We start from the raw sequence: 12,799 nt of genomic DNA, 5'->3' as shown, positions 1-12,799 counted from the left end.
ATTACTGAGCCCCATGCGCGCTGCGCGCAGCCGCCCCAGCCCGCCGCCCCGCGCACACCCCGCCGCCCCGCGCACACCCCGCCCGGCTCATCCCCCGCTCGCTCACCCGCTCACCCGCGCACTCACTCACTCACTCCCAGTTTGGCTGGCTGGTTAGACTTGCCTTTTTTTTTTTTTTTTTTTTTTTTTTTTTTTTTTTTTTTTTCCCCTCCGGGGTGTTGGTTGCCTTTTCTGTTGTTTGTTTGGTTTGTTTTGCAACTCGACTTTTATTTGTGAACAGTTATTTCCAGCCCCCGAGCCCCCTTCCTTCGTTCCCAATTCCTTCCCCCCTCCTTTCCACCTCCACGTCGCTGATGCCTCTGCAAAAAGCAGAGTCAAGACGGCTCAGTTAGCAGCATGTCTCGTCGAAAGCAAGCGAAACCCCAGCATCTCAAATCGGACGAAGAGCTGCAAGCAGAGGTAGTTTCTGAGCACGGTAAGGGCTCCCGGCGCCTCTTTCTCCTTCTCTCTCTCTCTCTTTTCGTGAGTGTGTTTCGGATGGAGATAGGTGAATTTATGGTGATGGTGAACACGGGAGCGCAATTACTCTGCAGCGGGAGAATGGGAATTAGAGCAGCCGGGGGAAGAGGCAGCGGAACTGAGAAGTTCTCAGTTTAGCCAAGTTTCTGCAGCCCACCCCCTGTCTAACCAGCCCTCCCAGCAGCAACCTCCCGGCCTCCCCAGCGCTTTGATCGCGGCTGGGCTCGGCGGCGGGGCTCGGGGCTCGGCCCTCCCTCCCCACTCACCCGGGCTCGAGCAGCTGCAGGAACGGGCGCCCCGGAGCAGCGCCTGCCGCCTCCTCCTCCTCTCCGCTGCTCTCCTTCTCTCTGTGTTATTTGGTACACCCTTTCTCTCTCTCTTGCTCCCTCCCGGCGGAGGCTCGGAGCGGACAGAAGCCATGTTCCCCTCGCCCCACTGGCAGGAATGTTGGGGCGGCCGGGGCCGGGGTGCCCTGCCCGGGGCTGCGGGATGTCCCGCGGGCCATGGGCTGCCGGGCCCCGGGGCAGCCCCACGGCGGCCGCTGCCTGGGGATGCCCTCGTCGCCCCGGGTCGCCCGCGCAGGCTCCGAGGGCTGCCCCGGCCGCTCCCCGCGTTGCCCCGGGGGACCGGGGGGGACCCAGGCAGGAGCAGGCAGGGCCACTCGGGTGCGCGGGGCCAGCGGAGTTGGTTTCATTATTTTCGAGAGGATTGAACAGCAGCTTTTCGCCTTCCCCCCTGCGCTGCCTTCCCCCCTTCTCCTCCTGGCTCTGCTGCGACTGTAATTATTATCAGTGGTAGGTGACACGGAGTGCCACCACCGCCACCAGCCCCTGTCGCGCCGGCTGTAGGCAGTGGGGAAGGGTTATTTTCTAGCCCATCCGCCATTCCTCGCTTCCTCGCCACACGCAGGCACACGCACACTTGCTTTTATGCATCTGGGCTGCCAGGCTGCTAGTGAACAAGTGTCCAAAGCCGGAGAGATTTGGACTGTAATCCCGCTTTATTTCCACTTTGTTGTAATTTTCTTTTCGGGAACAGGGCTGCAGGGTTTTCGTCTTCCTTTTTCCTTTTTTTTTTTTTTTTTTTAATTAGTTTTAATTTCCTTAGTAGTCCCTGGCACTGCAGTGTGCAAAGGCACACCACGGCCCATTCTCTCTTCTCTTGGACGAAGTTGAGAGCTTCCACTTGAAAGTTTTTCTTTTCCTCTTTGCATAGAGGCCACTGCTTTCTTAGTTTCTCACATAACCAAGCGGGATCCCCAATGTTTTCGGCTTTCTGTGTAGGCCCCTTGCTCCACTGTATTATCTCCGCTTTCTCCCTTCGAAAAGGAAAACAAAAAAATCCTTCTCCTGCTTTAAAACTATAATTACTCTTAAGTTGCATCTGTGAGGAGAGAAAGGCAGCAAAGTTGAAGCCTGGGGAGGATTTTGACTATTGTATCTGAACTTTGCAGCCCTGAAGCTTAAGGCAGCACGAATCCACTTCATCAGGTTAAAACATCTGTCAGACTGGCAAATTGTTAAGCCTCCTGCTCCTTCCCAGGGTATTTGGGGAGGCAGGGAGCAAGTCCCACGCTGACCAGAGCTGCTAAGGGGGCTCCTGCCACTGTTCCAGGAAAACCCACTTGGGTGTTGACAATAAGAGGCGCACAGAGAAATGCTTCCTTCTGTCACAGTGGAGGAGCAAAGCAGTGCATTATCAATTTTTCTTTTCCTTAGGAAACTGTGGTCGTGTAAAATAAATTAATATAGACAAGCAGAGGAGAATTAGTATTTTATTATGAAAGCAAGATTTGTTGAGCCCATCTCTGCTGGGTTGGGCTCTAGGTCTAAGAATTTATCATTAGCATTGCAAACTTTTACATGTTCTGAATTCATTTCAATACAGAAAAATAAAATCCCACTACTTCATTATGACACTCCTGGTGAGTTAATAAATTGAAAAAAAATTGTTAAACTAGGTTTTTGTTTTGTTTTGTGAATCTTATCTATGTAGCCATGTCACCCGAGATTAGAACAAGAGATATGCTAAAAAGAAACGCTTGCATATGGTGGGTAGATTAAGGACAAAGAATCTTTTTGTCATGGAAATGTTTTTTTTTTTTCCCCTTTTTGGGGGGGTTTTGTTTTGTTTACTTCATCACATAGAATTTCTCACACTTGGTTTGTTTTGTATTGCCCTCAATGACTACATGATCAAATGAATGGATTTATTTCTGCCGAATGAGAAAGACAGTCTTTCCATCAAAAGGACTACATTGCATCCCAGTGAGGAATTTTAAAGCGTTATTATTGTGGTCCCTGAATAGCACAAAATCGGCTTTCACAGCAGCCCTAAAATGCAACAATGTAAATACTTTTCAGCCTTAGGAGGCTGTTATCAAAATGTGCTATGTTTCCTTTTATTAAAACATATTTTAATTAATAGAGTGAAACCCTTGATAGTTAACAATTAACAAGCTAAAGTTGGGTTTGCACTTCCATTTGAGAAATGTGAACAAGGTGGAGACAGGCTACAGGAGCAGAGGGCTATCTAGTGCACATTAGTGTAATGTAAATCATTTACACGTTATATTAGGAAGCCTAACGATTGCCATACTTGAAAGCAATTTTATAGGCCAGAAATAATGAGAGCTCCAAATCTCATGAATTAGAACACTTCTTGTCAAGTCAGTGTTCTTCGTTTCTGTTCACAGCTGTGATCAAGATATTGCTACAGTTCCTGAGTATATTTTGCAACAGGACAAAAATAGTTCGCACAGCACAAGAATATTTGTCATTTTAAGAAAGCAAACTGGTTAAGCAGTATTATTTCATATGTGTAGCCTTTTCACTCATTTTGCTGTTTGTCTCCAAACAACGCAACTCTAAACAAACGAAGCTTATTATTTATTTAAGGAAATCATGTTTAATATCACCTCAAAATCGGTTTTATAGAATGAAGCATTTAAAAATTAATGTCCCATAAATGTAATCCTTACAGTGAAGGGACATTCTCAGCAACAGAGAGAAGCCTGGCAGTTTGGGGTGCAGGATGGAAGACAAACATTAGGCCGGGTTTTAAGTTGACTGGTCACAGCAGAACTTTCATGCTAACGTTATCACAAACATTTTAGAATCTAAACAAATAATTTTATAGTCAGCTTGGGCTACAGCATAACACAACTGCATTCAGACAGGACATTGTCATGATGGTGAGAAACTGTTGGAAATCTGAAGATAATTACCATGTCATCAACTACACATATGCACTCCAAATCGTTTGAAATTGTCAAAAGTGAAATGCTAAAAAATATATTTTAAAATAATTTTGAAAATAAATATTAACAAACAGCTGATGATGATCTGTTTCTTGAAAAACTGCAGTGTAGAAGAGTGAACAAAAAATACGTATTTTAAAAAAACATGATTTGAGGTTGCTAAATGAGAAGATCTGCTGGAAATCATTTAAAAGCAGCCACAGAAGGACTCAGATGACTGCCTGTAGAATACAATAATCTCAGTTTCTCAGTAAATGTAATGCATTGTAATAGCTGGAATTACATTTCTAATACACTTGCCTAATTCAACAGATTACAAATGAATCAGAATTGTAGATACAATGCACATGCTTCAACTCTAACTAATTTTAAAATGAACCATGGACATAGCATTTGTATTTTAAAGGTAGGGATAATAAGAATATTTTTGTTTGTTTGTGGGGGCTTGGGGTATTTTTTTCATTTTGGTTTGTGTTTTGTTTTTTGGGTTTTTTTTTTGATAGTCCTGAAAAGTTATTCTTAGAGTGTGCAAGTGAGGTTCTGGTAAGAGTGATGATAAATGGTGCTTTGGACTTCTTCATGTGAAGTTTCTGGCAAAGATGTATCATTGTTTAGCCTGAGGTAGAAGGGATACCTTGTAGTGAACTGTGCAAAGAGAGCTTTCTAATGTGCCTTTTGCAGTCATTTTTTAAAATACTGGACCTCTTTTTCCTCCCACTCTTCCTTCAGTACATACAACATAGTCTAAACTAATTGATCTGTTTCATCTTGGTAAAGTGGGATTGGGCTGTGCAGTTTTGGGCAGTTTGGTGACTGCACTCAGTATTCTTCTGGAGTATGTACACACAAGCTCAGCTACAGCAAAGACACAGTTCAGTGTGTAGCAGCCCGCCTCATGTGAGTGTGGTCACTCCATCTGCATATAGGGAGCGTTAAAACACATTTTAGGGGGACATTTCTCCTATGAAATTGAGGTTATTCTCTGTTGCGTAGACACTGTTGCATTTAAAAGTTGAGAAGTCACAAACAGCTGTCAGTAAACATAAAACTTAGGTGATTTTTGTGAATGTTTGTTCTGAGGCAAGTGTAAGAGAAGGCTTTTTGTTTTGAAAGATAAAGAACAAATAAGTATAGCTATAAATTGTCCCTTTGACTGGAAATGTTAATTGAAACTTTTTATATAAATACTTTTGCCATTACAGTAGAGACTTCACATTCAAACTACGTAGCATCTGTGTTTGTATAATTTTAAAAATACTCTGCACTGAACTGTGTTAGCCATAGAAAAATATTTGGAATAATAAGGAAACCACAGCAATCGGCCGATTTGCTGACGTGTGTATAACAATGGAAGTAGACAAAACTGGGTCAGATTTTGTCTGGTGATGCTGGTCCTGAAGTCTTACCATCTCCTGAGGTAGACTTTAAGGCACTTTTTTCAGACTGAGAGAGAGGAAAATTTGAAAGGTGTTTGTTTAAATTCTGTGTAATTACACTATTTATATGCATACATTTAGCTGTTGAAAATTACTTTTCCTTGCCTAAGATAGAGGAAAAGTTACAATTCAAAAAACATGTGGCATTAGAAAAAGAGTAAAAAATAAACTAATTAATAAAGATAATATTATTGCCATCTGAAAAATAGTCTGCCATCTGAAAAATAGTCTGAGTCCTGGGAAGATTTTCCTGATATCTCTCCTTCATTTGATTTGTTGTCTGCCAAACATAGACAAGCATATCTATTAACTATCCAGCAGTCAGGACATGAGTCAATCACTTTTGCTGATAATAAACCTGGTCTGGCATGACATCAAAATAGTTAAGTACTGACACAGTTTCTGCAATAAAGCATATAAAAATAATTTCTTTCATTATATTGTATTTGTAAAATGAGAGTTATTGTCTATATATTTTTCCAGAGGAAGCACTAGTAAATCTAGTTCTAGCAGTACATTCATATTGAATTTTATATATCAATGTAAATCCTGTTTCCTTTGCGCTCTTAAAATTTCCCACTAAATGTAGTGAAGGTTCTCCATTAATACAAAAAACGGAATTTAGGCCAAAATGTACTTTTAGGAGCTGGTTCAGTTATAGTGTTGTTAGACCTTGGAAACATTTCTTCTTATCAAGGAAATACCCTTCAAAACCATGAAAGCCAGAAAGACAATTGTAAGGGTGATAGAAAACCATAATGCAACACGTTTAAAAAATATGTTTCTTTTAAGTTGAAAAGTGAAAAGAGAATTAGAGAGAGGGGGCTTTACTATTTCCTTGCTATAGTTAGGGTGCAAAAAGTGAGCATACTTGAACAATATTTATTATTATAGTGTAAGCTAAATCTTTACAAAAAGCCCTTCTGAAATTCTTATTGCCACTTTCTAATACCAGCGAGTGTGGTGTGTTTCCCCCTCCCCCCCCCCCCCCCCCGCACCCCCAGTTTCACCACTCCCCCTCAAAAATCTGAAACCTATCACTGGTTGCAAAAGAAACACGGAAAACACTTCCAAACTTCGGAGCCAGAGAGGGAGGCACACCGGAGTGCTCGGGCAGGCTGCTGACCCCCTGCAGCAGCCGCGGGGCCGGGGTGGGCGCGGGGGCGCAGGTGGGCGCTGCGCGGATGGGTCGCGCTGTGACGCGCCACGGGAGCTCCGCCGGGGAATGCCGGCCAGAAGGTGGGACCGCGGAGTGCCAGAAAGCTTCCCCAGGCCTCCTCTCCCTGAGGGTGGGTAGTTAGAAGTGCTTTGACAAGGCTTGCTGATTTAACCTTTGCCTGCTTTGCCCTGCCAGGGGTGGCCACTAGATGTCAAGCTCATAATACAATTAGTACATCTGTGCAGTTGACCTTGGCAGCACGGCTTACCACTGTTCTGTTAAGTGTTAACACTGAATTTGAGTGTTAACTAGAGATCCCTCGGAGTTTGCTACATGCTGTACAGCTTATCAAATGCCCATCTAGTTCAGCACAAGTGTTTACAGTCCCTAAAGAAGGAAAAAGGTTTCCTTTTGTGAAGCCCAGCATCTTGAACTGCTTAATTAACCCTGCAGGTGCTGCCGTATTTTTGTTCCAGATAACCAAAACTGACTCGTCATTCAGCATTTCAGGAGACCCCTTCTCCTGGTGCCATTTGATAGTTTTTATTTACGAATTTGTTGATGCACTAATGTCCTCAAAGCTGGAAATGATGAAAGCTAAAGGATTTGTCTAGATCGCTATGACTTTGCTATCCTGGACAATTCTGCAGTATATGGAATGGTGAAAGACCAAAATGACTGAGCTGCACAGCTGGCATTGAATCGCTCCAGGTTTGCTCTTTCAAGCGCTCCCGGTTGTGAGAAATTTTACTCAAAGGAGCAGTGTCATTGAGCCCAGAACTCGTAAGTTCACTTTTAAGATGCTTAGGAGGTGCAGGATTGGGTCCTCATATCGGCTCATCGTCTTGCAAGCCTCCAAAACCAAATTTGTCTGCTTTTCTGTGCTTGTTCAGACAGTGATTGGCTTCATTAATTCATGCAGGGTGTTAAGAATTGTGTAGTTTAAGATGTATTTAATGATACCCTTTTCAAGGAAAACAATGCAGAATCTCTATGGTTCTCCTTTCTTCTAGTTTATTTGGTTTGGTTTTTCAATTTTTTTTCATATCATCTGTGTTAGAAGCACTGACCTCGATTTTATTTTTTTTTTAGGATTCCCATTAAAACTCAATGCATTCCAAATAAACTTAATTCCTACAGACTCCCGCATTATTTGTACACGAATTCTACACAACCTGAAATTAATGTACACATGCCATAACAGCCAACCGAATAGCTGTTTATATGGCTCTGAAAAATATAGCACAGGTCTTATTTAATATGATCTCTTGCACAGATATTACAAAGAATTTGTGAAGCTTGCATCTGTTCCACATCTGCGTCCACAGAGAAAGGTGCCAGTGTTTGATATAGTGAAGTGCTTCACTGCACAGATTAGAAACTGCAAATGTTTTAACCAGAGTACAGTTAGTGCCTGTGCCACAGGTGGCTGTTACTTAACAAATTCTGAGATTCAGGCTACTGAATAGATCAAACCGAGTGTGCCGGGTCAGCGCCGGGTTTTGCATAGCAAGAGTGCCCTCCACTGTTCAAAGCCATACTAACAGCTTTTGTGGGCTGAGAAAAAGGACAGAAAATTTTTCTTTTGAGTCTGGAATTTCTTCTACATTGTTAAACACAGTAGGGGTCTCTATTTGTCTCCTCCTGTTTCACAGCTTGGGCTCAGTATGTGATAATTCATCTTTCTTTATGGGATTCAAAGCTATCATAAAGAGTTAAAAAGAATTAATTTGCAAGAAAATAAACGTGTTCTAACAATTTAAGAAAACTTTCTTTAACAGCTCTGTCAATTGTAAGAGATGATAGAACTAAGGAAAAAGTAGTACTGTTCTTCTCCAGGATCAATATGTTGCTACGAGGCTACTGTTTCCAAGTTAATATAATTTTAAAACAAATTTGTGGGTTTTTTAGTGTATGTTCCAACCTTATTTAATCTGTGCTTGGGGAAAAATAAGTATTCTGATGATAAATAATTGTCCTATATCACTGCACTAGGCTCAGAGTTTTGTTTATAATAATGCTTGTTTAAATATACGAAATGCTGTGAGCTGCACTTTGAAATGATTATTGGACTTGCATGTGAGAGCATTTTACACATCTGTCTTCATAGTTAGCAGACATTTTACCATTAGCTGATGCTAACATATGCATTTTTTTTCTGAAAATTCTTCACAGTTTCTACACTGCTTCTCAGTGGTTTTATCTTTCTGAAAGAAATTACTAACATTTAGAAAATATTAATTAATTCTCAATTATAGAGCTCCGGATGTAGAAATAACAGTAATTTGTACAACACTCTTTCATGCTTTCATTTGTATTATTGTGTATAGTCTAAAAAGAAGCTTTAGAAAATACTTTACTCCAACATTTGTTGGATTCCTTTACAAGGCAGTTTTGTTTGAATGCTTGAGGAAGGTATCAGCAATTTAAAATATGTGCAAGCCTAAGGAAACGTTGATTCTCTTTCTTGATTTTACCCAAGTGTCCTATGAATCACACATAATTTGAGGATTCCATGACACAGAGTAACAGAAAAACAAAATACTGAATAATCAGAGATAATTTTATTGCAACTGTCCTTATTTAATATAATTGAAAAGGTCCTTTTCAGGTAATTTACTTGTGTGGAACTAGAACCGATTTAAGATGGGGCAAAATGAAAAGATTCTGGAGCAAAAATGAAACACGGTATTTGGTTGGGGCTTTTTCCAGACTGGATGCAGTTAATCCTAAGAAAGGGGGCATTTAATAAGCAGTATACATTTTAAGAATTAACCTGACTATCATGTGATGCTTAATTTCAGTCTGTTTCACAAGAGTAGATAGCAACATTTTTGAAGCATCCATTTGTTGTATTTTCCCTTCTCATCATGCAAGAAGCTCTCCTCTCGAACGGAGGAGAAAGATCTATGCCAGCAATAAAAATTCAGAACAGGTAAAGTCAGGTTTGCAAATCCTCTGCATGTGTAGTCAGAAGTGACAATTTTTTCTTGACTCTGCACATTTCCAAATGGTGACTAAAGGACCCATGGCACCCTTTGACCTGTCTCCCTTCTCCTTGGGCAGTGAGAAAGTAGGCCAATGCCATCCTCCTTGCTCCTGCCTGAAAAGTGTTTGTTTGGTGGGTGCACTTGGTTAGGGACACAGAGCAAAGTCTCCTGGCATCAACCCCTTGCACCCCGCTAGCTGAGTCACCAGAGCACCTGAACTGGCTTCAGGTATCACCACCCCAAAGTGCCTTTCTCAAAATGCCTTCGTTTGGATTTCTATGGGCTAATTTTAGGGCCAGACCTCGGTGGTGCGAAGTGCCAGCACTGCTGGAGCCACTGTGGCTCCGTGGGCTGGTCCCTGCTCAGAAGCTCACCCCAGGTACCATCTGAGAGATGCTGCTGGACATTTTTCACCTGTTTTCATAGGGGAAGCTTGATGTGCTGTAATTCATCTTGCATCCCGTAGCAGCTTCAGATTAGTCCGTTAGCTGTTAGACTGCTAATGAGAAAAAGAAAATAACTGAGAGGTTATTAGTGGCTGAGATCCTGACTGCTTGACAAAACTCCCATTCAACACCTATTGTGTAACTAAGAACTGCAAAATTCAACCCATGTCCGTAAGATTAAGCAAGTGGTTGCTTAATTCTGCCAAAGTCCTTGAAAATTTTTACTGTATCACATCCTCACTGTAATAACAAAAATTATTGTTTCTCTTCAGGAAAATTTAAAGAAAAAAGATTAAATTTTTCACTACGTAATGGGTTCAACTACTTTGTAATATATCAGAAAATGAAAACAAGCTATAAAGCATAAATAAATATGGAAAAATTCTATATTTTCCTGAAATAGATATATTCTGTGATTTAAAAAACAAAATTAATTTGTAGCTTGATATTTTAGCATTTAGCATTTTTAATATTCTGAAGTAATTATTAAATTTTGGTATAGATTTCTGTTATTCATAAAGTGACTGAGTTTTAACAAAGAAGCAAAAAAGCCTTTCATGTAGAATGCTTCTAAGCTTTACTCCCTGTTGAATTCAGTGAGGACTTACACTTCAAAAACAACAATAAATACAGTGCCTTCGTGCTTTCATATCAGTAAGTACTGCTGAAACAGATGTTAGAAACTGCACTTGTGAAATACGGAGGCAATGTCCATTTGTCCAGTACAAGGATATATTACAAAATATTTATCTGTTGTTATTTTCAGTCTTTCGTGTTTCACCCTTGGAAGTGCTTGTTTTCATGGCTAGTTTGTACTCCTTCAATCCTATTAAATTCAGCACTCTTTCAGATGTGAGTAAAGGCTACTCATTTGAGTAGGACTTGTTGGATTGAGACCACCGGCTGTCATTTTGTGAAGCGTCTTAGTAGCCTCAGCATGCTGTGCAGGAAAGTACCATCCCCTGTTACAAAGCAGCATTTACTTTCGTGCCATTTGTGTCACCTGCTCACTTGCCTGTCCAAGGAAGTGAAGCTTTGAGAGAGACTTGTTTGATTAAAAAAAAAAAAAAAAAAAAAAAAAAAAAAAAAAAAAAAAAGCCAGAATAATTTATCCTAAATAGAAAGTACTGTGGTGAGATTCGTTGTATGTCTGGTTTGAGGTTGAACTGGGGGGAGAAAAACCCCTAGCGACTCTCTGGCATTATTGGAAATATTTTTCTAAAAGAGTCCTTGACTATTTCAAGGCAGATAGATGATGAGGTGAATGAACTTGGATCAGTCATTTGAAAAGTATTTTCGCTATTTTTAAGGTATGGGAGATGAGGTAAGGAGAAATGCAAAACAGAGCTGTACATTCCCACTTAGTATAGGCAGGAGCCTGGTCCCCCTGAGACAGCACAAAACTAGCCATTTATTTCATTGAGAGCAGAGCTTAGCACTGATTATCCAAGAAATACCTATACTGCTGCATTCCTCATGTACTTTTTCACAAATTATATTTCAAATGCAAACTGCTGTTTCTTTGAGTTTGAGAGTAAGTACACTAGCCTACTTATTATTTTGAAATGCTGAACAGGTCCACACCGATACCTTGTGGCAGTGGGCACCAGTAGTTAAGGTTGCTTTGGAAAGCTTACGCATTATACATACTAGCTTCAATATATGGAGATCATGAGACTGTCTTCCAATGCACAAAATAATACCTGTTTTGATTGTAAATGTTCGCATTTGGGCTTAGTGATTACTGTACAGTGTCTGAAATAATTAGCTTGCTGGTGTTTGATCAGCTCATTCCAGATCAGAGGACAGCAATATTTGAATGGCTATATTGCCTGAATCCATCACTAATTACTGAAACCTTTTGTGCGAGGTTTGTTTAGAGAAAGCTCTCCTTAAACAAAAGAATAGCGATATATAGATAAAGAGCTGGAAGGGGAGCTGCACAGTTTGCAGCTTCTTTAAGAATCAATCCTCCTTTGTAATCACTTAGTAGCAGTATTAGAAGTAGTAGCTGTAGTAGTAATAATAATAATAATAATAGTAATAATAACAACAACAACACACAACTGTTACCCAGCCAGGCAGTGTTTGGAAATAAGCACTGGAAAATGTACCTGGTGAAAGCCGTTGGTGAGACATGGTCTCTCTGCGTGGTTGGTGCTACAAACCAGGGCACTCTGTAGACTCTGAGCAAGGACCGGAGAATCTGTCTCCCCAACTTTTAAAATGCAAATCTGTAAGGTAAATAAGAATTTGTTTGAGAGGCCTTACTTCAGAAAGACTCTGGAGAGAGAGAAGCATGTTGGGTGTTGGATGCTTCGCTGGTCTGTACTCTGCATGCTTTCACTTTGCGAGAGCTGAAGTGCGCACCGCAAGTGTGGTTTGGAAGCCTGCTTTTTCACTTAACTCACTTTGGGAGGCTTTGGGTTTTTCAGCGTATACTTTAGCATACCTGCTGCCAGTGTGCTCTTTTTCTGTGGTGAATCATGCTATCTTCTGTGATATTTTTGTAACACAGAGTGATAGTTTTTACAGAAGCATTTACCATAAGGATTAGTCTAGTATTGTCTAGCAACAGCTATATATTATCGATCTTAACCCAAACAGTTTAACAGCTTCAGCTCCTCATGCAGAAGTCTTAAATAATTCTTGACTGTTTTGAATTGCATTTTATTCCCCCCTTTAAAAAGGAAAATTAAAAAGAGGGGGGGGAACCCAGCAGTATTCCAAGAAGAGTTTTTTTTAACTAGTAAATACAGTAGAATTTTGCAATTAGAACATTTTGCACTCAGCTATCATTTCCTAATAGAAAATGCATGTCTGTTACTTAGTGGCAAGCACTGGATACATGAATGTATGAGTATATAGTGTCATCTTCAATTTTTTTGACTGTTTTGGAAGGTACAGGAAAATAATAAGTTTGAGAGGCTCTGCAAGGCTAGGAAACAGTATTTGGGGCACAGATTTATCACCTTTATCAGACAAAACTG

General features: G+C 40.8%; 1 protein-coding gene across 1 annotated transcript in view; it reads left to right on the top strand.

The window, feature by feature from the left end:
• The first annotated feature begins 201 nt into the window (after nucleotides 1–201).
• SALL3 (spalt like transcription factor 3) overlaps nucleotides 202–12,799 on the top strand; it is a 19,846-nt gene continuing 7,248 nt past the window's right edge. The window contains exon 1 of the mRNA XM_069007972.1: nucleotides 202–475. Coding sequence (XP_068864073.1) covers nucleotides 397–475 — 79 coding nt within the window. The 5' untranslated portion in view covers nucleotides 202–396. The remainder of the gene's footprint in view (nucleotides 476–12,799) is intronic.

Source organism: Aphelocoma coerulescens, chromosome 2 (assembly GCF_041296385.1).
Source record: "Aphelocoma coerulescens isolate FSJ_1873_10779 chromosome 2, UR_Acoe_1.0, whole genome shotgun sequence".
In the NCBI taxonomy this organism is placed as follows: domain Eukaryota; kingdom Metazoa; phylum Chordata; class Aves; order Passeriformes; family Corvidae; genus Aphelocoma; species Aphelocoma coerulescens.
The sequence above is the reverse complement of the archived record's forward strand: the minus strand, read 5'-3'. Positions and strand labels throughout refer to the sequence as shown.